Consider the following 26107-nt stretch of genomic DNA (forward strand, 5'->3'; position numbering starts at 1 on the left):
TCAGCCTGGGATGAAGAAGGAACAGGCCTGGTATCATGTAAGGAAGTTAGATATTTTATACTTGCATGACCTGATGGTCTTGATCCCAGACCAACAAAATTTAGCTGATGAAATCCGAGTGCTGACAATGTTTGGTTTTGAACATCTGTGTGGAGAATGTTAAATGAGAAACTGGAAAGGGTAAGCAGAAAACTCATCCATAGTGAAGTGTACAAGAGGAGCCAAGGGACTATAAGGTAATCAGTTTGCTTTCAGAACCCCAGAGGAATATTGGAACAAGTAGGAAATCTCTTTATAAGCACCTAGAAAAATTCTGAAGAGCAGTGATTACCAGAGGATGCCACATTCCCCTTTTGCAACTCTTTTTCACATTTTTCTCAAGTGACACCATATGCTGAGAGGGTTTAACATTGAAAGTGGTCTGAAAAAGAGGTGTAATTCAGCAGGGACAACTGCCAAGTACTTTCAGCAGAAATAATGAAACAATATAATAAATAGTGCTTATGGGAAAAGAATCCCATAGAAGAGCATCTAGAACTTTGTTAGCTGAAGCTTATCTTTTACACATCATACTGAGATGAAACATTCAGTAGTATATTGGGATTTACAAATTGAGGCATGGTTTATAACACATGTGAGCAATCCTGTCATCCTTCGTAGGTAAACCTTCGAGCTTTCCACTTCCAGAAGGGTGTAGGCCAGTTGAAGGGACTCCAGGGGAAAGCAGTAAAATTGATGAGAGATTTAAAAAGCCAATCATTAGAGGAAAGAGTGAGTGATCTGAAATACCAAAGCCTTCAAGGGGGCTTATGGGCCCCTAGTAAAAGTCTTCTTGCCTTCTCATCTTTGAAGAGTGAGTTTGCTCTGCGTCCTCCTTAGGGAGGGTGTAAAACCAAATTTAATAGATAAATTATGATAAACAAGATTGGGATTGGATTTAGGATGAGTGAGACAAATGATTTGATTGATTACCAGGCAGGTCACCAGCTCTGTAGCATGGGAAATATCCAGGTGTGCAAGACATTCATTTGTTAGCCATGCAACTATAGTTTGCTCTATCTCAGGTCAAGAAGATAGAGTGAATAAGTTTCTTCCAGTCCCAAGATTCAGTGATCATAACAAAATTTTCTTATTTCACTGCAGTATGAACAAAGTCAGGACGTATAGAGCTATTTAAATCCTGCACCTGCAGAAATTAAGACATATTTTTTCTTCCAGACAAAACCCACAACTTTGCTTGTCCTCAACAGTAATTTAGTGGTTTTTATTTCTCTTTTCTGCTTTAGCTGTGGCTATGAGTGATAAAACTGTTTTAGAAACTAATCTTCTCCACGTGTGAAAATATGAATGAATACTAGAACAGATAAACTGCAGTCTCAGTCTGCATTTTTTTATTCACAGGTAACTAGGATTTCTCTGGCTTTTCAACTTTTCTGTTGCCCAAACCATGATCATGCTCCTTAGGAGCAATCTGGTTAGATGGGTGGCTGGTTCTTCACCAAAGGCTACTGTCACATCAGGCTTCGGTATTTGGACTGCACCAAAGCTTTAATGCTAAGTCATGACTTTATATAAAACGCTTTTGTCCAGCTGTAGGCAGGGCTTGGTTTCTTTACACCTAAAGTCAGTCTTGTAGGCTCTGGGTACTACCTTTGTGGGTTTCAGTGGGATGAATCCTTTCATCCAGGTAGTTGCCTAAAATTTCCAAGGGGTGTGCCAGAAGTGGACTGGGAATAAACAAGCATTTTAGTACATTCGTTCTTTCCCCCAGGGTTTCAGTTTTCTTTAGGAATGCTTTGTATATCATACCTAGAGACTGACTTACACCTTACCTCCGGCACTGCAGGGAAATTCAAGGATTGTTACTGATTGAAAGAGCTGACAGAAGGGCATGTTAATACCCCTCCTAGATAGAAGCCCTCAAGGGACTAATAGCAGGGTCTGGTGTTGTATCTCATGAAAAGCCCTGATAAAAAATATCAGAGAAAGTCTTAGTCAAAGAAAAGCTGTAGTGTAACTCAGGCTGAAACTATCACTTTGTAGTGTTATACTCTGAGTCCCAACTGCTAAGCACAAGCTATTAGAACATTTTTCATGATCTGTATTTCTGAATGCAGATTATATGGGTTCACATTATCTTTCTAGTTATGTATACTAGAGTACAGTTCTCTTCTGAGAAGTTGTGGAATCAAATAATAGTTTAGGTTAGAAGGGACCCTTAAAGACCATCTAGTCAACCGCCCTGCTGCAAGTGGGGACATGTTCAACTAGATTAGGTTGCTCAGACCCCTGTCCAATCTAACCTTGAATGTTTCCAGGGATGGAGCATCTGTCACCTCTCTGAGCAACCTGTGCCAGCATTTCAACCATGCTCATCGTAAAAAATTGCTTCATTATCTCATCTAAACCTACCCTCTTTCAGTTAAAAGCCATTGCCCCTTGTCCTGTCACTAAAGGCCCTACTAAAACATCTGTCCCCAGCTTTCTTATAGTCACAAGTGTCTGGTTTTACTCATTTTATCCTGTAGGAGTAGAGGGTGCTTCTAACTTGCAAATAAAACATTTTTTGTTTCACTTCTTAGAGTAGTATTGCCAGAAAGCATCATCAGTAAACTGAACTAAGGGACCAAAGTATAGTTTCAGGGAAACAAAGAGTCAAAGCAAAGTGCAATGACTCCTGAATCCATGTTCAGTGTCTTCACCTCATTACTACAGTTCAATAAGCAGCATCTCTTTCCTTTTCTCCATATCATTTATATACTTGTAAATTTTTAACATCAGGGCTCTGTAAATTGCCTTACATAAAAAAAAAACCAAAACAAATTTACTTGTAAATTTGTGTCCTGATTTCTTTCTGTATTTTTTAAAAAGGAAGCAACTGAATGGATAACAGGTTATTTATGGGTTGATTGCAAATAGATAAGAGGGTACAAGATGAACTTTGATTTCATTTTGTATTTTTAAGCTTCAAGATAATTGGCAGAGAGCTTTTCAAGAACGTATTTCTGTTCAGCTTTGCAACAGGGATAGGAAGATAAATGCTAAATTCCCCTCATCAGATGGAGAATGAACAAAAGAAACTGATGAGTCTCTCCCTGACATTTATGGTTGTTAAACAGATCCCAAGCTGACAGACTGCTCTTTCTGTCTCCATTTTATTGGTGAGAAGTTATTAAATATTGTCTAAAAGAGCCATAGAACTTCGAAAGCCGTAACCCAGCTGTACTCAGTTAAAGATGTATCACCTCCTGTTACACAAAGCAAATGGCATTTTGTCATGACTTAGAACAGTTTTCTCCTGTGTCAAGTCTGTAGGCTTCACAAATGAATCTTGATTGATAAAAATGGCAGGAAAAGCACAGCTTTATATAGTACTTTGACTTAAAAAAAATTAGCATCTCAGCAAAAAATAATAACTACTTTAAAACTGATCTTGATATCCACATATACAGGAACAAATACTTTTCATTTACCACATCTACAGGAACAAATGCTTTTCATTTATGTTATTAGGTGAAATAACTTGTGCTGCTGTCAGTAATTACAGTAATTTGTGCAGAAAATTACATAGGTACTATCTGTTAATGACAGGCAAACTACAATCAACTGTCAGCATAAATTTGGTTCCTATACCTGAAACAACTGGTACCTTGTGCATGGAAAGTGAACCATATTTTGGGGTCTGAACCCAAGTAAATAGATAATGTAAGAACAATAGTAGATTCTTTGGATATTCTCACTGCAGTCATCTGAGGTTTCTGTAACTGCCTGCTTGTCTCTCAACACCACAAAGGAGCCATGGCATGTTATTTTTGTTTCTTCGTTCTAAAGTTACATGTGTGAATTGGTGTGGCAAAATATATATATAAAAAAATATATTAAATATCAGGGTCAAGTGAAGTTTAAGAACACAAGTAGTGGGTGAAAAGGAAAAACCCTTCAAGATATCTTTTGAATTGTCTGATGAAGAGAGGAGATGGGGAAAAGGGACGCCTTTTGGGTTTACATCAGTGAGATCTCTGCCATGCTGATCCCATCTGGATCTGGATCCCATTTCCAGATACTTCTCCTTAAAGATCTGACTGATTATCCATTACATGCTAAGGGAAAATGGCATTTTCACCTGAAGATGCAGTTAAAATAAATACAGCTATAAAAGCGCTTTTATTTATGGTAATGAGACTGATTGCTTTAAAACATATGTTAAGAAACAAGGACTCTTCTCTGGAAAGGGTGACTTAGAGGTTTATTATTTGGTTCTCTAACCAGGAAAGGTTCATAGTAGCAGTGTATCTGCCAGTGCAAAAATTGGAGAAGTATTGAATAAGCATTATTGTTACACTGTTCTTCCACTATAGCAATATCAGATTTGTCTTAGTTCTCAGGAGCACCACAAACCTGCAATTGCTAGCATCTCTTTCTCTCTCTTAAGGTTAGGAGAGCAGTTTTATTACTCCTTTTCCTCCCAGTAAAACAAAAAGCATATTTTTACTAATTATTATTCAGGCGCATTTCTAGCCAAAATAGTCATTTCTGTCCTACTCGCTTTGGCTCCTTGCTTCTGTCCCTGCATCTTTCCTTCTTGCCACATCCTTAAGTTGAGTTTGCTGAAAAGCAGTGATAGTATTGCATCGTTCTCCACAAGAGTCACAACTCCATAATAAAGTGCCATATGCAAAACTGTGCTGCCAGCAAAGGGGACATGTGAACCCAACACCATCCTCAGCTGCCGGCGCTTACTGCTGCCATCTCTGTAGGTGCTGGTGAATACGCATCTGGTCTGTGATTCACACTGATTTTGTTTGGGTTTTATGCCATTTTCATCTTGCCAATCCATTTGGCTAGAAGATCTTCATGGCTAAAGCAAGTCAGGATGTGGGAAAGTGTGGCCAAAGGCAGGGAGCAGAGCAGAGCTTTCTCTTTTGGCAGTAGTGAGGCTTTAGTTCAACCTATGACAATCTTGAAAATACACCCTGAAACCCCTCACTTGGCTTTTTGCTTCTAATTAGAACAACTGGCTGCTTAGAGTCATGGAATCACAGAATGGATTGGGTTGGAGGAGACCTTTAAAGATCATCTGGTGCAACTTTCCTGCCATGAGCAGGAACACTTTCCACTAAAGCAGGTTGCTCAAAGCTCTGTCCAACCTGGCCTTGAACACTGCCAGGGATGTCTTCTCCATCTGTAGTCATGCATAGTCCAGTTGAATTTTGCCCAAGTGAATGAAAGGGCAGGGATGAGGATGCTAATGCAGAAAAAGATAGAATGAGGAAAAAAGGTAGTTTTAAAAGTCCATTCATATCACATTCAGCCATACTGTCGCTTACACTGTTTAAAGTTCCCTGCAAGATGTGGATGACCCCATCACACATGCAGCAGCCAGATGATGTCTACCTTCATCAAGGGTTTGTGGCTTTTAGCAACTCTGTATCTGAGGGATGTTTGTCCCTGTGGGTGCACCAAAAATATGTAAACACTTCCTGTGTGAACAGGAAGGCAATGTGCATGCACAGCTTCACTTGCAGGCATATGCAAACTGGGCATGGAAATGAGAGAAAAGACATTCAAAAAATCAAGTTTTAAGCAGTTAATCCTGTTCCTAAGTGGAAGATCTTGGCATTACCTGCTTTACATCACTAATCTTCACTTATTTAAAACCATAATTTACTGCTTTTAACATGAAATATTTAGACTTGGTGTATCATGTGGCTTTTCCGAAAAGAGCTGATCTGCTTGCTACAGTACTTGGAGTGTCAGTATATGTCAAAAGGGAGATAATTTTCTCTTCCTTGCACATACACCAGTACAGTTCTGACAGTGTGATTTAATTTGGTTTTCAGTGAACTTAAATCCTCACTAATGGTTTAAAAATCAGGTTATTGTGAATCATTAGGAATACCAACTTCTCTTTTCAAGACATTTTAAAGTATTCTTGAGCAATTCTATTGTGCAATTAGGCCAGTACTCATTGTCTGTGTTTTCTGGGAAATCTACTCTTAATTAATTTGAATAAATATGAAAGTATAGAACAAACACAACTTCTAATGAGGCTCTAAGTGTATTTTCCTAGATCTCTGTTTCCTTTCTGTTTTGATTGTATCTGAAGGGAATGTATCTTTGGGGATAATTATATGTGGGAAATAAAATCATAATGGAAAAAACATTTAACTGCAAAACTGAATAGAAAAGGAGGGATTGCTTTCATTTACATGTTAGATAGCTTTTTCTACAAATTTCCACAAATAGCAGTATAATATAACAAGATGTGTTTTCGAGGCATTTTTAAAGATAACAGAAAGATTAGCTTTACTGTTATGATAATGTAAAACCAATGCTTTATCTACTGTATTTACAGCATGATTGTTTTTAAACATGCACTCATTGCCTTGCAGGTATGATGATATTTGCGTCGCAATCTCACTTTCCCATCAAATCCTCTCTGGCTGGAAATGTCAACACATTTTTTTAAGCCAAGGAGTGTAACCCTATGTCCTGAAAACAGATTGCTTGCTTTCTTGTTGTAACCCAATAGATATGACTGCATTGTTGGATTTTAATGCCCCAAGGAACGAAAAAGTAGTTGGAAAAGCGCTGTAGTTGTTTAATTTGCTTCTGAGCCCAGAACAGAGAAACCCAGCAAGAAAACCCCTGAAATATCCAGAAGACATTTTCCCATATTCTGAACACTTCTACATTTCTGACTTTTGTGAGTCTCAAGTGGTGTCGATGAACCCTTTATGTCCAAATAAAAGATGCAACACAGTGCATTGCCCTATCTGCAGCAGGAGCGCAAGCTTGGAGAAAGCAATGTTATGCCGGGAGCTCTCTGGGACATGCCAACACATAGCTGTTTTGGAACATATATGAGGAGCCATGGATAGTTGTGGTAGCTGAATTTTCAGATTACACGTGCTTCCTAATGGTATAGATGTCAGTTTGTAAAATTTGAGACTGGAAACCTGCTTAGGTATTCTCAGTCAAAGGTACGGAAACCAGCCTGCAGTCCTTGCCTATTGGGTAGCCCAACAGGTGGTGCTGCCACAATCTCTCCTCTGCTGAGTTGTAGGTGACTGTCATTCCTCCAAGCCTTTAGTCTTTCAGAGAGCTGTTTGGGTTACTGTGAATCATAGAATCATAGAACAATGGCCTGGGTTGAAAAGGACCTTTAAAGCTCATCCAGCTCCAACCCCCTGCCATGAGCAGGAACACCTTCCACTAGAGCAGTTTGCCCCCAAGCCCCATCCAACCTGGCCTTTAACACTGCCAGGGATGGGGGAGCCACAGCTTCCTTCGGCATCACCACTTTATCTCTGTTTTCTCTCTCTTATCAAGCAGGCAGCAAGATACAGAGCTGCAGATTCCTTCACTGGACTATGCAGCTAGATTGTGTTACTATAGTGTTTTAAATTTCAATTAAATTTGTCTTTTTAATAAATTAAGAATAGTCAAAATTGGAACTATTTTATTAAAATTTATTTTTTACATTTGAATGTGAATTGTTTAATAGTGATGCAGATAAAGGCAGATGAGGTGAAAAAACTCACTGCTTACATTCTACTGAAAACTCTGACCAAAATGTGGCCCAATATTGAAAATCTCTAAGTCCTCTGTTCCTGAGGCTATGGAAGGGTCTGGTCCCTCACAAAGACATGCCAGTGCTGCTGTGTAATCAGGGCTTATTTGCAAGAACAGGATTTTCTTTGCCTGTTATATAATGGCAACTCCCAAACAGTATCCAGTCATAGCATCTCTCATGAGCATGCTGGCCATACTCTTGGAAGGCTTGTGTGTGCTCTCCACTTTGATCCTAAGCAGAGGCTGTAGTGAAATCTGGCATCTCTGTTGGTTCAGTAGTACAGGAAAGTGATGCACTGGCAGCCAGAATGCAGGGATTCATAAAAATAATAACTATAAAAATGGCTGTGGGCAAGAACAAAGGAACTGTGGGTAAACAGCTGAAGGCTTGAGAATCTAATGACACACAGTGTTAAGGGGGCAGTAATTTTCTCCTTGTGCAGGGTGGTTCCAGAGGATGTTCTACTTACCTGGTGGCACTGTACATCATTTTTATTCTGACATCAACTCAGAAATAACCAAAACCACTAGATATGTTTGGAAAAAGTAAGTGTCAAAACAATAAGGAAGATGCTTGATGATTTTAACACAGGGCTGTTAGAAACACTAGGCTCAGTTAGATTCCTAGGAGCCTTTTTCCCAGTTGAGGCTGTTATCAAATTGTTGCTTACAAAAGGAGCCATCTGAAGTGAATTAGGAGCAGGATCTGAAACAGGAATTAACAGTAGCAGTGAAAGTAGACAGCTTTCAAGTATGATATAAATATTTGTTAAAGTTTTATGAATCATACTGTACTTCAGACTGACTTTTCACCCACAGAACAAAATGTAGTCAAATTTTATTCATGTAAGTCCACCTGGTATAAGCTGTCACATGAGTCAGGAATAGGAATTATTATAGGAACTCACTCAAATAAATTGATATTCAGATCATAGAATCATAGAATAGTTAGGGTTGGAAAGGACCTTAAGATCATCAAGTTCCAACCCCTCTGCCATGGACAGGGACACCTCACACTAAACCATATTACCCAAGGCCTCGTCCAACCTGGTCTTGAACACTGCCAGGGATGGAGTATTTACAACCTCCCTGGGCAACCCATTCCAGTACCTCTAACCCTACAACATAAAGGAGATAGATAAAATGATAGCATTAAAGCATTTTATATTGCCTATATTCCTTTCCTCCCTTCAAGTGGAATTTGATTAATTGGAAAGCTGGATGAGACTGCTCCAGGTTTGATAATTTTGTTGGTGTGTTCGTCAGTATGAAACTGTTCTCCCTTTGAGAAGAAAACAGAGACTGTGTAAATATAGCTCCTTTAAACTAAGTAATTTCCACAATGAAACGACACAGACCTATATTGTTTGTAAATAAGTGCTGTAGAACAGTTTTGAAAGGAGCTGAGGTTGGCTTGGGTGTATGTACACCAGTATTAAATCCAGTTTTCTTTCCTTTTTCCTCTTGGAGTACTCTTCTTCATAGAACCATAAAATAATAGAACAGTTTGGATTGGAAGGAATCATTAAAGACCATCTAATCCAGTCCTGTCTTTCACCAGAGCAGGTTGCTCCAAGCCCCTGTGTCCAACCTGGCCTTGAACACTGCCAGGGGTGCGTCAGCCACAGCTTCTCTGGGCACCCTGTGCCAGTGCCTTACCATCTTCGTAGTAAAAATTTCTGCCTTATCTCCACTCTAAATCTGTCATCCACCTAATTCCTAATGTGAGAAAATCGGGTGTTCTATCCGAGCTGAGGTGTTGCTGTGAAGCAGATTGCACGTTAGGAAAAGAGGAAGTCAGAGGGAGGGGTTTCCTCAAAGGAATTCTTGTTTTGGTGGCAGTGTTTTCCTAACCACACGAGCTAATAAGTTCTACAGTTATAAATGGTATTTTATTTTGATTTTTTTAATTCAGTGCAGCAACTAAAAAGCCTGAGTTTAGAAAACACATGTTACTCCCAGTGTTCCCAAATAATTCTGATTTCAAAATAGAGTAAGAATCTAACCTGGTGTAGCTAGTGACAAGGAGGATCCATACCAGGGATGCACAGACCTTTCCGACGTCTTAAAACAAAACGTAAACACTCAGTCTAAATGAAGGTAAGACTCTAACTCAGGTTGTGAACTTTTATAGCACTGATCTTCCCACCCATCTCTTCCCACATCCAGCCCCAGCCATTCAGAAACCAAGAGTGTGATTCATCTCATCTCTTTCAGATGTCTCTTTGAGATGAGGTGAATCATGGTTTAAAAGCCTTTAATGAATTTTCATTGATTATAAAGGTAGCATAAGTGATTAGCATAGCTGTCAGATGTCATTTGGCCATATGAGTCCTACGCAAAAGCTTTATTCTGGTATATTTTCCTAATGCCCTAACAATTAGCAAAAGTCATTTAAGAAAATGTAAGTGTGCCATTCTTCCATTCCCCAATATTCCCAGGAAGAAAACTTTTAAAGAAGGCAAGCATCATTAGTCAAAGAAATGAAATTAAATCATTATTGATAGGAGGGACATGGAAAATCTCTCTTTTCTTCAGTTATCACTCCTACCCACTCTTCCCTTTCTTCCTGCAGTATTGTCTCCTGTCTTGTTCTGCTCCTCTAAACCTTTTTTATACTCAATGCTGTTTTTTCTGATTCCTGCTTACAAACACAATGTAGGCCCACGCGCTGTAACGCAGCTACGTCATGTAGAGGAGAGAAGTAGAAAAAGTTACTCTTTTCATCATTATAACTACATTTTTGCAACGGGAGTAGCATGTGTTTGTTCTCTTCGTTTTTTGTGGTTTCATGCATCAGTTATGTTACAACCAGGCAAACAAACAGCAAACACCAGCACCCTACTCAGCACTGCAGTAGATGGAAGGGATTATCTTTGTTAATGTTTGCTTATATTTGGCAGAAGGCTGAATTAGGAACCACTTTGCACCAAATGCAGAACAGCTATCTGGACAGAAGTTACCTTGTCCTTTAGAAGTGTACAGTGTCAGTCATTGAACTGAAGAGTGGTTAAGCTCTCTGGCTGCAGCCTAGCACACTCATTTGCTCTCATTATCATTCTGAAATCCTCTTAAATCTTCATTTTACTGGTAGGAATGCATGCAGATGTTTTTTGGTTCAAAAGGATGCTAATTACTTCACCAGCGAGCATTATTCAATCGTTGTTCCTTGTCCACAACTAATGTTGTAACGAAAATTTCCGTTTCTGATATTTTCTTAGACTGTCTCTTTGCTTCTTTATTTGTAGTCCCAGGATAATGAACAAATTTTTCCATGCTGAAGAAATCATAATCCTTTTATCCTTGTAGTTGTCCTGGCAGCAGTACCTAAATAGTAACAACGATCATCAGCTTTAGCTGGAACTTAAATAAAGCTTTATTTTAATTATTACATACATCTGAATTAACTTCATGTGCATTGTTAATACTCATTTAATTAAGTAGTGTTTCGATTTGAGATATAAAATTAGAGGTTTCCTTTCGGTAATTTACTATTTTTGACACTATCCATTAAGTATCCATTATGTTATCAGACCTCACATATTTTTAATACTTAATGATAAATGAAAATGAAAGCAATGGGAAGAAGAAAGAAAGAAAAGAAAAAATACTAAATCCACTGAAAAAAACTTATCTCTGTACTCCTACAGCTGCTAAATAAGCCTGTGTGTATTAAATACACCCACCCTGAAATCTTACTGCCTAAGGAGTCAGGCTGGTGAGTTTGTGATAAAATGCCAAATTCCAGGCAACTCTTTTACTATTTCATTTAACTATTCAGGCTTCAGATATTACTATCATATTTGCTTTAAAAATGACTGAACAGCATAGAATTCATAGATAAAACTGTTTATTATTCTCTAAATAGATATAACTATCTTTTTCTGTGCATTTAAAAGAGAAATGCCTGGTTGAAGCAATAACCTAAGCTGGTTATTGTCAGTGACAGCTTATTTGTTCAGCTGGAAGTTCACGTTAGCTATATGATCTATGAAAAATTAGCTGCATGAAGTAGATTTTTATGGAAATAACAGCACAGTAATTTCTGTCTTTTCTCTGATTGAGACATACAATTCTTGTTACAAATGAAATCAATGATTTGTCTGCCCATGCAGTATGACAGAGGATAGGATAAGTAGGGAAAAGGTAAAACTGTCTTTTATTTCTTCTCCCTTCCTTTTCCTGAATCGCATCAGCATGTATTACTGACACTGTTCCAAAGTTTAGCCCTTTGGGTGTTTTTCTAGGAATTTCACACATCACTGAACAGAAGTTATATGTTTCAAAGGACTGTTCTTTCTTATTGTATGTATCCATAACCAAAGATATTGTGTCCTAGAAAAACATGCGAAGCAGATTTAAATCCAAGTCTTTCACTTTCAGACACGCTTCACTGTGGTCCTACAGAAACTTGCAAAATGTGCAGTACACCTCTGCAAATAGTTTTCAATTTGTGTGGACAATCAGAACAACTTGAGTTCTGTTCTGATAGACAGTGAGGTATTTTACACCAATATTTAACAAGACAAACTTCAAGCACCAGAGTTTTATTAGCTGTAATGGTAAGTTGTGCCATAACTTCTTGGTGTAGGCTTCACTGGCCCCTGGCGAGGACTAGCCATGGGTACAGAATCATCAGTATTTCTCTTCTCTTTGTCTCTACTTTCCTATAATTACGCATGACAAAGGGTTTCATTAATTTATTTATGTCTCTGAAGTTCTAGAGGAACTGAAAATGTATTGACACTGCAAGTATTTCTTATATTGTTTGTATTTCCGTAAAAAAACATTTAATCGTACACTAGATTAAATATATGTTACACTTGCACTCCTCTCTGAAGTTATACATTGTATTCATAATGTTGTGTTTTCCTTATCATCTCTAGGTCTAGGATTCAGTATTGCAGGAGGGGTTGGAAACCAACACATCCCTGGGGACAACAGCATTTATGTTACCAAGATTATTGATGGAGGAGCTGCGCAAAAGGATGGGAGATTGCAGGTTGGAGATAGACTTCTTATGGTAAGTATGAGAAATATAAATCACACCTTTTTTTTTTTTTTTTTGCTGAAATTTGTTTAATATAAGGATTTTAATTCACCATATATCTTACTGGAGGTAATCATTCCAACTTCTATAATAATGATGAGTTATGTTTTCATCATCTTCCTTTATTTCCCCATTCTTTATATGTATTTCTGAGACTACAGTTAAAAAAGCATTACTCTGGAAACCCGACATTTTATGAAGAGAAAGCAATGGCTCATGTTACTCTTATAAACCTTTAACTGAGAAGAGGATGCATTAGGCACAGCAGTGACAAGTCAAAATGTACCAAATCTTTAAAAGATTTTGGACAACCTGTTCATTATAACAGTACTGATTCTACTGCTCATTTTAAGAAAATGGAAAGATGTGAAAACATGCCACTCTCAGTGGACTGTTACCTACATTTCGGTGCATGGAGGAATGCTTTATATGTATGTTCCATGTAGATGTTCAAAGAAAATACTTTTACGTCTTTCTTTCCTGAGGAAGTGTGCTTATTCTAATTAATCTCACTTCAGAAATTCTTCCTGATTCTTTGCAGTGCTAGTATGTTGTTCTTTGGAGATGATTCTTTCCCATTCAGAAAGTTTATTTTATCCTTTGTTGAGGGGGAAATCCTGACCCTGGTGAATCAGCAGAAGTTAATCTATGTCAAGTTGTATTCGCGTTGATGCATTTGCAGAGATTTCAGCAGGTAGAGAATGACTGCCATGAAAAAATGCACTGCAGTAGCTCTGTTTTGTGGAGTGATATCTAAGCAGCAAAAAATTGCCACGACCTTTTTTTTGCTGCCTGCAAAATTGTTACTAATTGAGGTTTTCTTTATGTGCTGTGGACACTGAATTCCAGACACATGTGAAGATAAGCATTCATTTTATACAGGGTATTAAACAGAACTGGAAAGGCACTTGTTTGCTGGGCTGGTGACTTTTAGACTTTTTTTAATTAACCCAAGTGGATAGATGAAACAGATTAAGGATCAAATGGTGTTATCAAAATCAAAGCAAAATTAAACTAGAGCTTAGAATTTCGTTGGCATTTCTTCTTTGCTGTTTCTCAGTACAGTAAAATCCAAGTCACAGTTGTATAATGAAAGTTTGGCTCATTTTGCTATAGAAATGTATATCTGTATTTGCTAAATTTACACCTTAATTTGTTGTTTTGCACCTTGTAGCAAATCTGCTTGTGTTCAGCTGTTGTTTTCTTTTCAATTCCTTGCAGTTTTTGTGTCATCTGTAAATAAATGCATTCACACACCCTGCATTCACCATCTCCTGCATAATTTGATTAGGATGAATTTAAATAGAAATATAATTATTTTATACACCACTATGAAAAATTAATACTTTCCAGATTTTTATAGGATTTATCTGTTAAACATCTCCTCCCAGTCTTGAACCTGTGATTCAGTGCAATCAGATATGCATGTTTCTTCATTTTGACAACTTTACACTCCTAAATTCAACTTCTGAAAATGAGCAGCCATCATTCTCAGTGTGTGTGCTGTCTTTATCCTGCATCTTTTCAGTCTGGACTCATTCTTTGCTTACTGTCATCTCCTTTTATTGTTGCATGTAAAATGAGTAAAGAAAATCAATCATAATATTACTCTCCACTAATTATGTACTTCCAGACCAAGGTTCACTGTTGGACAAGAGAATCCTAGTGAACTTACTCTGTGTATACCTTAGTTATTACACTTTGGGGACAAATTTGCAAGATCAAAGTCTATTTCTAAAATCTGCAAAGATTACCACCATGTTTTCTGGTTCTCTCCAACAAAACGCCCTGATTTCATTCTAACTTGTGTAGCTTCAGTGTTTTTTCTCTCCTGCTTTGTGAACTGTCAGTTTATGGCATTAACTTCATGTTCCTTTGTGAAAAGTGGGTGAAAGAATTAATTACTTTCTTTTGGCAGTGTGTCAGCACAATATTACCCTTGTCATCTGTACAGTCCTACTTCTGCTTCACTGATTCCTTACTGATTAGATATTTGAATACTTTTTTTTTCTCTTTTCTCAATAATGAATGCTTTCTTGATCTTTGTGGGGTTTTTTCCATTTCTCTACAAAATTCACCAGAACTTGTCATCCTTCTGGAATTCTCAGTAGCTTCTAGGGAACTTGTTTCATTTTTGTAGCTGTATATCCTAGGCTGCATCAAAAAGAACGTGACCAGCAGGTCAAAGGAAGTGATCCTGCCCCTCTACTCTGCTCTCGTGAGACCCCACTTACAGCACTGTGTGCTGTTCTGGTGTCCTCAACATAAGAAAGGATATGGAACTGTTGGAACAAGTCCAGAGGAGGCCACGAGGATGATCAGGGGACTGGAGCACCTCCGATATGAAGATAGGCTGAGAAAGTTGGGTCTGTTCAGGCTGGAGAAGAGAAGGCTGCGTGGAGACCTCATAGCAGCCTTCCAGTATCTGAAGGGGGCCTATAGGGATGCTAGGGAGGGACTCTTCATTAGGGACTGTAGTGATAGGACAAGGGGCAATGGGTTAAAACTGAAACAGGGGAAGTTTAGATTGGATATAAGGAGGAAATTCTTTCCTATTAGGGTGGTGAGGCACTGGAATAGGTTGCCCAGGGAAGGGCAGTAGGCCTTATAGCTCCTTATAGCTCCATCCCTGGCAGTGTTCAAGGCCAAGTTGGACAGAGCCTTGGGTGACATGGTCCAGTGTGAGCTATCCCTGCCCATGGCAAGGAGGTTGAAACTACATGATCTGAAGGTCCTTTCAACCCTAACTATTCTATGATTCTGTGATAAGTTTCTGCAAAACACTTTTAGATCCCAAAGAACATGCAAATTAAGTGCATTACAATATAAGATGCAGTAAAAGAGATGCTGCAAAATCAAAACTAATATTGAAATGCAAAACAATTATGTGCCATCTGAGCATTTTGTAGCTTGATGACCCTACGGTTGTCAAGTGCAGATTGTTAATAGTGTGTTAAGCATTCAGAAGATGTAGTATGTAAGTACTGAGCATCGTGATTATGTGAAATCTATACATGGGCATGTTATGCAGTTATGTTTCTATGAAATGGATCCTGGACTTAAGGCTTATTATCCTGAACACTTGCACAGGAAAATGCTGCATTGTAATATAATCCTGAGATGCCCATTAGAAAAATTACTGGAGGAAGCATAAGACAGCTTAAGCTGAAGACTGAACTCAGTGTTTTTTCTAGGTATATGTGAAAGGAACAGACCAGAGCTCTGCTCTGAAGACTTACAGAGAAAGACACTTTCTTACTGTGTTTTGGTGGTAATGCCTACTAATGTCAGTCACTGCCGGTGGTAACACTTGGGTGCTGAAACATCCAGACTGCACTAGGTGTCTCAGCTAGGTTGCTTCTCTGTGTAGAAGGGAGCAAAGGGAAATCACATACATAGCACCATAGGTTAACATGATAATCCAGGGTCAGCTATAGGTTGCTTAGGAATTTATCCAATTAAATCTCAATAATCTCTAAGGATGGAGCTTGCACAGCCTCTCCATGAAGCCTGTTCTACTGCTCAGCATTCCTCATGAGGAAAATACTTTTCCTTATAAACTGATCCTCTGCTGTTTCAACACACACCTGCTGTCTCCCATCCTGTTGCCACATGCCTGTTTGAAAAGCTGAGCTCTGTCTTGATGACCTGCCTATAAGCACCAGGGATCTGCTGTTGTTCCTAGAGGTGCTCCTGCTCCAGTCTGAAAAACCCCAGTTCCCCCAGCATTTCCTCACCAGACCAGTGTTCCAATCCCAACTATCTTGGTAGCAGTCCCCTCAACTTGCTCCATTTTGCTATCTTTCCCACAGTGCAGGGACCAAAACTGAACGTGTATGTAGCTACAGTCTAATGATTGGCAACTACTGGGGAATAATCCATTCCTGGATCTCCTGGCTCTGTTCGTGCTCATACAGCCCAGGATGCTGTTGACCTCTTTGCTGCCAGGATGCACAACTGTCTGATGCACAGCTTGCTGTTCATTGGAGCCCCAAGCACTTTTCCATAGAAATGTGACCAGCACAGGAAGTTCTTTCCTGTTAGGGTGGTGAGGCACTGGAACGGGTTACCCAGGGAAGCTGTGAATGCTCCATCCCTGCTGGTGTTCAAGGCCAGGTTGGACAGAGCCTTGGGTGACCTGGTTTAGTGTGAGGTGTCCCTGCCCATGGCAGGGGTTGGAACTGGATGATCTTAAGGTCTTTTACAAGCCAAGCCATTCTAACAGTCTATGATTCTACTCCCAGTCTGTCAGTGCCCAGCCTGTGCTATTGAAGAGGGTTAGTCTGTGCCAGCGGCAGGACTTAACTGTTTTTCACCCTGTTGAACATCCTCAGGTTCTTGTAAGCCCCTTTCTCCTGCCTATGGAGGATGGCAGTCCTGCCCTCAAGTATGTAGACTTATACCCTTACACTGAAGTGTCATCTGCAAATACGATGAGAGTGCACTCCTCATCTCTTCCAGGTCAGTGCACTCCTCATCTCTTCCAGGTCATTGGCAATGATGATCAGGAAGAACTGAGAAATGCTTTACATTATTATCTGTCAGATAATAATTACTTTCAATTATCTAATACCACCAATAACTTGAAGCAAGTTATTTATCAGGGAAAACTCTAAAAACATTAGGCTTTAAAAGATAATTTAAGCTAATATTATCTCTTATAAGCATTAGCTTTTCTAAAATGTCTTCTGTGCCAAATACCATTGCAAGTTTGGGCCATATTGTGTTGCTTCTTGGCCAGCGTAGTCACAAAGATCAGGCTTTTTTGGAGCCATTTATGCTTATAGGAAAAATGATGCTACTCACACACCAAGAAATTTAATTTGATTCTGGGTTTTTTTTGCTGTAAATGGAAAGAAGAAACAAAAGTCACTTTCATTTTCAGAAATTTAGGCTTGTTTTTTACCCAGTTCTGTGCTGAAAATACTTTATTGTTTGGTGGTTTGCAAAGGGTTGTAATTACACGGTTGTGAACACATTCCTTGCAGGATCCCCTGCTGATATCTGTTTCTTTCAGATTGTAGGTGGATGCAGGATCATGTTTGTTTTAATATATTCAGAACATATAATTTAAGATGCATCTAGATTAGCATTCAGTCCTGATCAGAAGTGGTTCTTAGAAGTGATTTTGGCTGTCTTCTGGGGTGGTGTTTTAGAAAACAATTTGGATTTTTTTTTAATGAAACTGAAACAGATAATGTGGTCCAGGAGCATAACAGCTGCAAGCAGGCATTCCAGCCAGCAGGCTAGACATAATGCACACTAACCCCCTTAAAAGCTGCACAGTATGAGTGTCATATCATCCAGACCCTCTGTTGCTGTGGACCACACCTAGTGCACACGTTCTTCACTCAGGTAGGTGCAGCCACAGATCCAGGGTTGTACTGCTGTGCCAGTTGATGGAATACAGGCATTACCCAGGTAGGCTTAAAGGAAGAAAACAGGGTAAGCAGGTAGTACCTGATCTGCAGGTTGTACTGGCTGACTACCATAAGTGAAACACACTAGAAAAATTATACACTGATGTGGAAAGTGAAATAGTGCTGAACCATCTCAGGGGTTTGGTGGCTGCATCCCTCCTGATGGGTGTGAGAACAGTGCTGGGTTCTTAGCCAGATTTACGCTGTCACTGGCTCTGGCCTTGCAATGCTTTACCTAGCCTTCAAATGTAGATTTGCTAAGTTTTTGGATGGTAGCCTAGCAATAAACTTCCCAATTTATACCTTCTGATGACAGTCCCGTCTATTTCCTCCGCTGTTGTATTTTTCTCCTTGTGTCAGCTGGGATAGAGTTAATTTTCTTCCTATTATCTGCTGCAGTGCTGTATTTTGGCTTTAGTATGAGAACAGTGCTGATAACACAGTGATGGTTTTAGTTGTTGCTCAGTAGCACTTACTCTGATCAAGGACTTTTCAGTCTCTCCAGCAGTGAGGAGGGGCACAAGAAGCCAGGAGGTAGCAGAGACAGGACACCTGACCCAAACTAGCCAAAGGGATATTCCATACCACAGCACTTCATGCCCAGTATATAAACTGGTGGGGAGTCACACAGAAGGCCCGCATCACTGCTCAGGTCAGGCTGGGTATCAGTCAGTGGGTGGTGAGCAATTGTGTCATGCATCATTTGTGTTTATTGTCTTTTTTTTCCTTTCCCATCTCTAGTTTTATATTCTCTCTCCTTGTTATTTGCCTTATCATTAGTAGTAGTAATAGCATATTGTACTTTAGTTTAATAACTTAACTGTTCTTATCTCAACCCATGCGGTTTACATTCTTTCAATTCTCCTCCCCATCCCACCTGGGTGGGAGGGAATAGGGGGAATGAGTGAGCGGCTGCTTAGTGCTGAGTTAACAGCTGGGTTTAAACCATGACATATCCTGATGCCACTTTATTAGCCTTGAAAACACTTTTATTAAACCAAAATCATCATCAACTGGGATTAAAAAATGATGGTTCAGAATAGAGTGCTACTTACACTGTGCACGGCAGTGCTTGAAGCATGAAGCCCACTGCTCAGTCTTGCTTTTTTGTGAAATAGAATCTCTTGCATTTCTCCACAAAGATCTGGTTTAGGACATTTAGTCCATAACTGTTAATAATCTAAGCAAGCTAATTTCAGAGAGACAGTCACAGTGCAGCACTTGTGCAACTAACTCAGGAGTCTAAGGGATTGTAAAGGAAATAGTTAATCCACCCAGGTTTACATCCTTAGGACAAACAATTGGTCTTCAGCACTGAAACACCTTCCACATCCTTTTAAATTGTGGTGAGCTTTTAAAAAGGCCATCAGCATTCAAGAGTTAACAGCTGGCATTAACAGGTGTTCACTGGCAAATATTCACTTAGGCTTCACACAGAAAAATCCACTTCCTGAATGAAAAGTAGATTATTACACAAAAGCAAACATTACCACTGGCAAGGTAAAGATCACCTCTTTGTCTCATTCACTGAGTGACTTAAATGTCTCTTGCCTAAAATCAGTAGAGGAAAGTAATGAATTCCTTTAAAAAACAAAAAGGAAAATTAACTAAGACAAACTTAACCTCCAGAGCTCTTAATCTTTTATCAGTTTATGCAGTTGTGAATTAAGTTATTCTTTAGAGCACTTGTATAATCAATTTGGGGATTCTAAGCTACTTCTCAGTGCCTTTGTTTTCCAATATGAATCTAGGAAAACTTCCAAATACGATAATTCTTGCTTAGGTTTACACTTCATTGCCTTGATTATGCTATTTAGGAAAAAAAACCCAAACTATCACAGTCTTTTTATAGCTCTTTGGCAACATTTCTTACTGATTTCCCCCATCACTCAAATAGCTTCTTTGATTAGACTTATATCTTTAATTTCCTTCTCTATTGCCATATTATTTCTTCCTCTTATTCTTTTCCTGTAACATCAGTACATCTTTGTATAACATAAACTTTCTGTTTAAAGGAACAGATTTCCTAATTTTTTTTTTTACTTCAGGTGCTGTTTGAATTTCTGAATTTTCCATAAAGTTTCTGTATGGAACTTTTCCCATTAGAGAAGTTGCACTTGCTCCATGCTTTTCCTTCTGACTCCTTTGGCTCCTGTCAGCATTTTGTGGCTCTAGCATCTCACTTTATAACTAAACTGACTACTCAAGTAAATTTCTTGTTTAGCATTTTCCTTAGGCTTTTTTTCTCCCTGAATTCATTGCTGCTGAAGTTGGCTTCTTAGAGCCAGCAAGCTAGCCTGCATTACCCATTCTACCCGCTCAGCTCTGATATAAGCCCTTCTGCATGAGTGTTTCAATATCTCAGAGGGTTGTATGCCATATACACTTTGATTTCTTATTTTGTGCGCATCTCCCACTCTTTATCTCCTTTGCTGCTAAGATCTAGGTTGTCTTGGCAGCAGGAAGTGGAGCTTTGGTGTGAGGCATTGACTATGCCACAACCACTGAAAAAGACAGATTTAGCACTTGAAATTCTGCTAAAACAGACATCTTGTATGGAAACAAGAAAAAGCTTAAGGAATAGTCTGACTTGGAGATTCTGAGAGATTCTACTCTCTCTATAAATCTTACCATAAAAAAACAACTACAACATCACATTTCCTAATAAACACCGCCTCTGTCATAATGTTTTGAAGGACAATATCCATAGAGGTGTTTTTATGAAGAAAATCACATACTGCAGTAGGGAGATGAACAGTATAATTCAGTGTATTTGGGTTTTCATTTTTACGTTTAACAGAATGCATACAGATGTCTTTATTTGTAATCATAGTTTTATGATAAAAAATTTATTGCTACGTGCATATATTAGTATTAATGGGAATTTTAGGTCCAAAGCAATGCCTGCCTTCTGAAGAAAACTAGGAAATGTGTAGTATATTTTGTATATTGTGATACTACCCGCTGCTGGTCTTCCAGACGGGTGAAGGGGAACTTGCTTCCCGCACTCTGAGGGAGATGAAGAAAGACTACAGGGCCTTGGGGCGGATGGTGAAAGACTCTGGGGCTCAGGTAATCTTCTCTTCGCTCCTTCCATCTTCTGTTGATGATGTGGGACTGAATGGGAAAATGCAGTCCATAAACGATTGGCTTCGAGGCTGGTGCTCCAGGCAGGGCTTTGGATTCTTTGATAACGGCTGGTTTTATAGGGCACCGGCCTGGACGTTGGCATGTGGGAAAGGTTTATCGCACAGAGGTAAAAGGATGCTGGGGCACGAATTAGCGGGGCTCATTTGGAGAGCTTTAAACTAGATTTGAAGGGGGATGGGGTTGTAGCTCGGCTTGCCTCAGTGGGACAGCGCTCCGGAATTGATGAAGACTGGGAGGCCTCCTGTAATCCTAGGGTGAAATCGGTGTGCTCGGCTCGCTCCCTGAAATGTCTGTACGCCAATGCGCGCAGCATGGGAAATAAGCAGGAGGAGCTGGAAACCTGTGTTAAGTCGGGAGATTATGATCTGGTGGCAATTACAGAGACGTGGTGGGACAGCTCACATGACTGGAATATAGTCATGGAGGGCTATGTCCTTTTCAGGAAAGACAGGCCAGCCAGGCGGGGTGGTGGGGTTGCTCTTTACGTGCGAGAGCAGCTACAATGCGTTGAGTTCTGTCCGGGGACAGATGATGAGCGAGTCGAGAGTCTGTGGGTGAGAATTAAGGGGCAGGCTGGCAGGGGTGATACTGTTGTGGGGGTCTGTTACAGGCCACCGGATCAGGGTGAGGAAGTTGACGAGGCCTTCTACAGGCAGCTGACAGCGGCCTCACGGTCACAGGCCGTGGTCGTCGTGGGGGATTTTAACTTCCCTGATGTTTGCTGGAAGGACTACTCAGCAACCCAGCCGCAGTCCAGGAGGTTCCTCCAGTGTATGGATGATAACTTCCTCATGCAAATGGTGGATGAGCCAACCAGGAGAGGTGCGCTGCTGGATCTCATCCTCACTAACAAGGAGGGTCTGGTTGAAGGGGTGAAGGTTGAGGGCTGCCTTGGTTGCAGCGACCACGAGATGGTAGAATTCAGGATCTTGTGTGGTAGGGTCAGTAGAATAGCAAGTAGAATCGCAACCCTGGACTTTAGCAGGGCAAACTTTGGCCTCTTCAAGCGATTGCTAGGGGAAATCCAGTGGGCTAGGCTGCTTGAAGGGAAAGGGGCCCAAGATAGTTGGTTGACGTTCAAGGACTGCTTTTTCCGAGCTCAAGATCGGAGCATCCCGACACGTAGGAAGTCGAGGAAGAGGGTCAGGAGACCTGCGTGGTTAAATAGGGAATTGCTCGGTATGCTCAAGTGGAAGAGGAGAGTTTACAGGTCATGGAAAGAAGGGCTGGCCACTTGGGAAGAATATAAGGCTGCTGCTAGAGGATGTAGGAAAGCTGCTAGGATGGCTAAGGCCTCCTTGGAATTAAAGCTGGCGAGAGGGGTCAAGGACAGCAGAAAGAGCTTTTTCAAATACATGGCAGGTAAAACTAACACCAGAAGCAATGTAGGCCCGCTGATGAACGGGACGGGTGCCCTGGTGACAGAAGATACAGAGATGGCAGAGTTACTGAATGACTTCTTTGTCTCTGTCTACTCTGCTGGAGGCAGTCCTGAAGAGCCCTGTACCGCTGAGACCCCGGATGAAGATAGGTCAACGGAGCGGTCTGCCTTAGTTGATGAGGAATGGGTTAAAGATCAGTTGAGCAATCTGGATATCCATAAATCCATGGGTTCAGATGGGATGCACCCGCGGGTGCTGAGGGAACTGGCTGAGGTCATTGCTAGACCGCTCTCCATCATCTTTACCAAGTCTTGGGAAACGGGAGAGGTGCCTGAGGACTGGAGGAAAGCAAATGTCACTCCTGTCTTCAAAAGGGCAAGAAGGAGGACCCGGGTAACTATAGACCGGTTAGCCTCACCTCCGTTCCTGGGAAAGTGATGGAACACCTTATCCTTGGGGCCATCTTAAGGCATATCAAGGATAAGAGGGTTATGAGGGGCAGTCAGCATGGCTTCACCAAGGGGAAGTCGTGCTTGACCAATCTCGTAGCCTTTTATGAGGAAATAACACGGTGGATGGATGATGGTAGAGCGGTGGATGTGGTCTACCTTGACTTCAGCAAAGCGTTTGACACGGTCTCCCACAGCATCCTTGCGGCTAAGTTGAGGAAGTGTGGTCTGGATGATCGGGTAGTGAGGTGGACTGTGAACTGGCTGAAGGAGAGAAGCCAGAGAGTTGTAGTCTATGGGGCGGAGTCTAGTTGGAGGCCTGTATCTAGTGGAGTGCCTCAAGGGTCGGTACTGGGACCAGTATTACTTAATATATTCATCAACGATTTAGATGAGGGAATTGAGTGTACTATCAGCAAGTTTGCTGATGACACTAAGCTGGGAGGGGTGGCTGACACGCCAGAAGGCTGTGCTGCCATCCAGAGGGACCTGGACAGGCTGGAGAGCTGGGCGGGGAATAACTTGATGAAATATAACAAGGGAAAGTGTAGAGTCCTGCATCTGTGCAGGAACAACCCCAGGTTCCAGTATAGGCTGGGGAACGACCTGTTAGAGAGCAGTGTAGGGGAGAGGGACCTGGGGGTCCTGGTGGACGACAGGGTGACCATGAGCCGACATTGTGCCCTTGTGGCCAAGAAGGCCAATGGCATCCTGGGTTGTATTAGAAGGGGGGTGGTTAGTAGTTCGAGAGAGGTCCTCCTTCCCCTCTACTCTGCCCTGGTGAGACCTCATCTGGAATATTGTGTCCAGTTCTGGGCCCCTCAGTTTAAAAAGGACAGGGACCTGCTGGAGAGAGTCCAACGCAGGGCAACTAAGATGATTAAGGGAGTGGAACATCTCCCTTATGAGGAAAGACTGAGGGAGCTGGGTCTTTATAGTTTGGAGAAGAGGAGATTAAGGGGTGACCTTATTAGTGTATATAAATATATAAAGGGGGAGTGTCACGAGGATGGAGCCAGGCTCTTCTCAGTGGCAAACAATGAAAGGACAAGGGGTAATGGGTACAAATTGGAGCACAAGAGGTTCCACTTAAACCTCAGAAGAAACTTCTTCTCGGTGAGGGTGACGGAACACTGGAACAGGCTGCCCAGGGAGGTTGTGGAATCTCCTTCTTTGGAGACATTCAAGACCCGCCTGGACACGTTCCTGTGTAACCTTATCTAGGTGTTCCTGCTCCGGCAGGGGGATTGGACTAGATGATCTTTTGAGGTCCCTTCCAATCTCTAACCTACTGTGATACTGTGATACTGTGATACTGTGATACTAAATTGGTGTTGGGAATGATAAAAAAAGTGGTTTTATCTCCTTCTCAAAAAGCTCCCATTTAAAAGAGACCTTATGGAACCACTGAGAGTTTTTGTCTTAATGAATGAATCAACGTGTTTGTTTGTTATTTGCTCTTGATGTACATTGAGTCTGTCTTCATTTCTTTGTTTCTTGAGAACGGAGCAGTCCAGGACAGAATTAATTAATAGCAAACTTCCTTTCTAGGAGTGTTCTATAGAGATGAGAAAGCTCTAATTTTCTATATATATGGAAAGAGTTTGACTAGCAATTTTGGTATATGTTGCTGGGGTGCTTCTTATACAGAGCTCTGCTTACTTTGAAGGGTCTTTCCTTCTCTTCAGATTTTCTTCCAGCATCTTTTGTCTGAAGTTCTCCTTTGTGTCTTGATTTCACTCACGCGTTATTTTCTTTCAAGTTCTATCAAGTTCCAGCTTTACCTATATCAGTTTTCCACAATATTTTGCACTCTTAAGCTTATATGTACTAGGACAGAGGAAAAATAATCATTGTGCATAAACTTTGCAACGATCTCTAGGATCTTAATGTGTATAAGCAATGCATAACTGCTTAGACACTAATTCTTAGTTTAGAATCACTTGGTCTTTAAAACTTCACTCCAAGATTTGTACAACTTCTACACAGTGCTGTTATAATACGTGTTGTGTAAAGTTCTTGCCAGAGAGATATGAAATAGGACCTGTCAAAGCAAATACAAGTTTATCCTCCAGCTACACAACCGTGACATCCAAGTGTGTTGTGGTAGAAGTACAAGAGTCCTAACCATAATTTTTATCAGCTAGATTTCCAGGAGGGGAAAAAAAGGTTGCAATGAGTCTGTTTGTGACTTAATTGGTTTTATACCCTCCTAAAAAGACCAAAAGTCAAAATCCAGACAGTGCTCTGATATTTCGTTCTGTGGGTTGGGTTTTTTTTCTCTAAGAACAATTATTTACAACAGCAGTATAGTGGGAGGTTATTATGTGAGACCTTTACTTCAAAAAGCTTGCAATTAATATGATACACTACATGATAGATTCAATGTACAGACAGTGTGGGAAGGGGAAAAGGTAAAGTGTGAATTTTTAGTGTTTGGCAGTTTTGAAATACGTGAACAAGAAAGGCTTAATTTTAGTCACTTCTTGTTATTAGCCCAGTACTTTAGAAGGCACTCATTACAAGTGCATACGTGTGTTACTTCTGTTCATAACAAAGAAAACCAGATGAAATTATAGAAGTATCAGATTTTGATTTAAATAGAAGACCTGTCAAAATACAGCATACAGTGCCAACGCTGTCTTTTGAGTGTTAGGTTGTATCATTGCTGTTCGTGTCAAATTATCATAACACGCGTGTCATTGCCTCTTTCATTTAACCTTAAAACCAAGCCTGACAATTATGCAAGGAACAAAGTTTAAACAGAATCCCTCCATTTAGCAGTCATTCCCTCTTGGTGCCAATGAAGTTGTCTAGGCATGAAGAATCCTCCTGTGTTTCATAACAGCTGGATTTCTTTCCAGTTACCAAACCCTCTTCAGTAGCTCATTGTCACAGCCAGTCTGATAATTTACTGGTGCTAAATGCCCTACATTCTGCTATTTGCAGCTGTACTATATTATGCTATATTTGAGGAGCTATTTTTTCTGCCATCTTGCATAATCTTTGCAAGAAACCGTTGCAGTAACTGTGGGAGTTGGAGGATGGCACTTTAAATCACAATGAAGCATTCCATATATA

General features: G+C 40.4%; 1 protein-coding gene across 37 annotated transcripts in view; it reads left to right on the forward strand.

The window, feature by feature from the left end:
* DLG2 (discs large MAGUK scaffold protein 2) overlaps positions 1–26107 on the forward strand; it is a 1002605-nt gene that overhangs the window by 708377 nt on the left and 268121 nt on the right. For all 37 annotated transcript variants that reach the window (XM_061343348.1, XM_061343335.1, XM_061343334.1 and 34 more), the window contains one exon: positions 12462–12598. In XM_061343348.1, the coding sequence (XP_061199332.1) occupies positions 12462–12598 (137 nt within the window). The remainder of the gene's footprint in view (positions 1–12461; positions 12599–26107) is intronic.

Source organism: Neopsephotus bourkii, unplaced genomic scaffold, assembly GCF_033783945.1.
Source record: "Neopsephotus bourkii isolate Nb327-2 ecotype Australia unplaced genomic scaffold, CSIRO-AGI_Nbou_v1 NB_1825, whole genome shotgun sequence".
Classification (NCBI taxonomy): Eukaryota; Metazoa; Chordata; class Aves; order Psittaciformes; family Psittacidae; genus Neopsephotus; species Neopsephotus bourkii.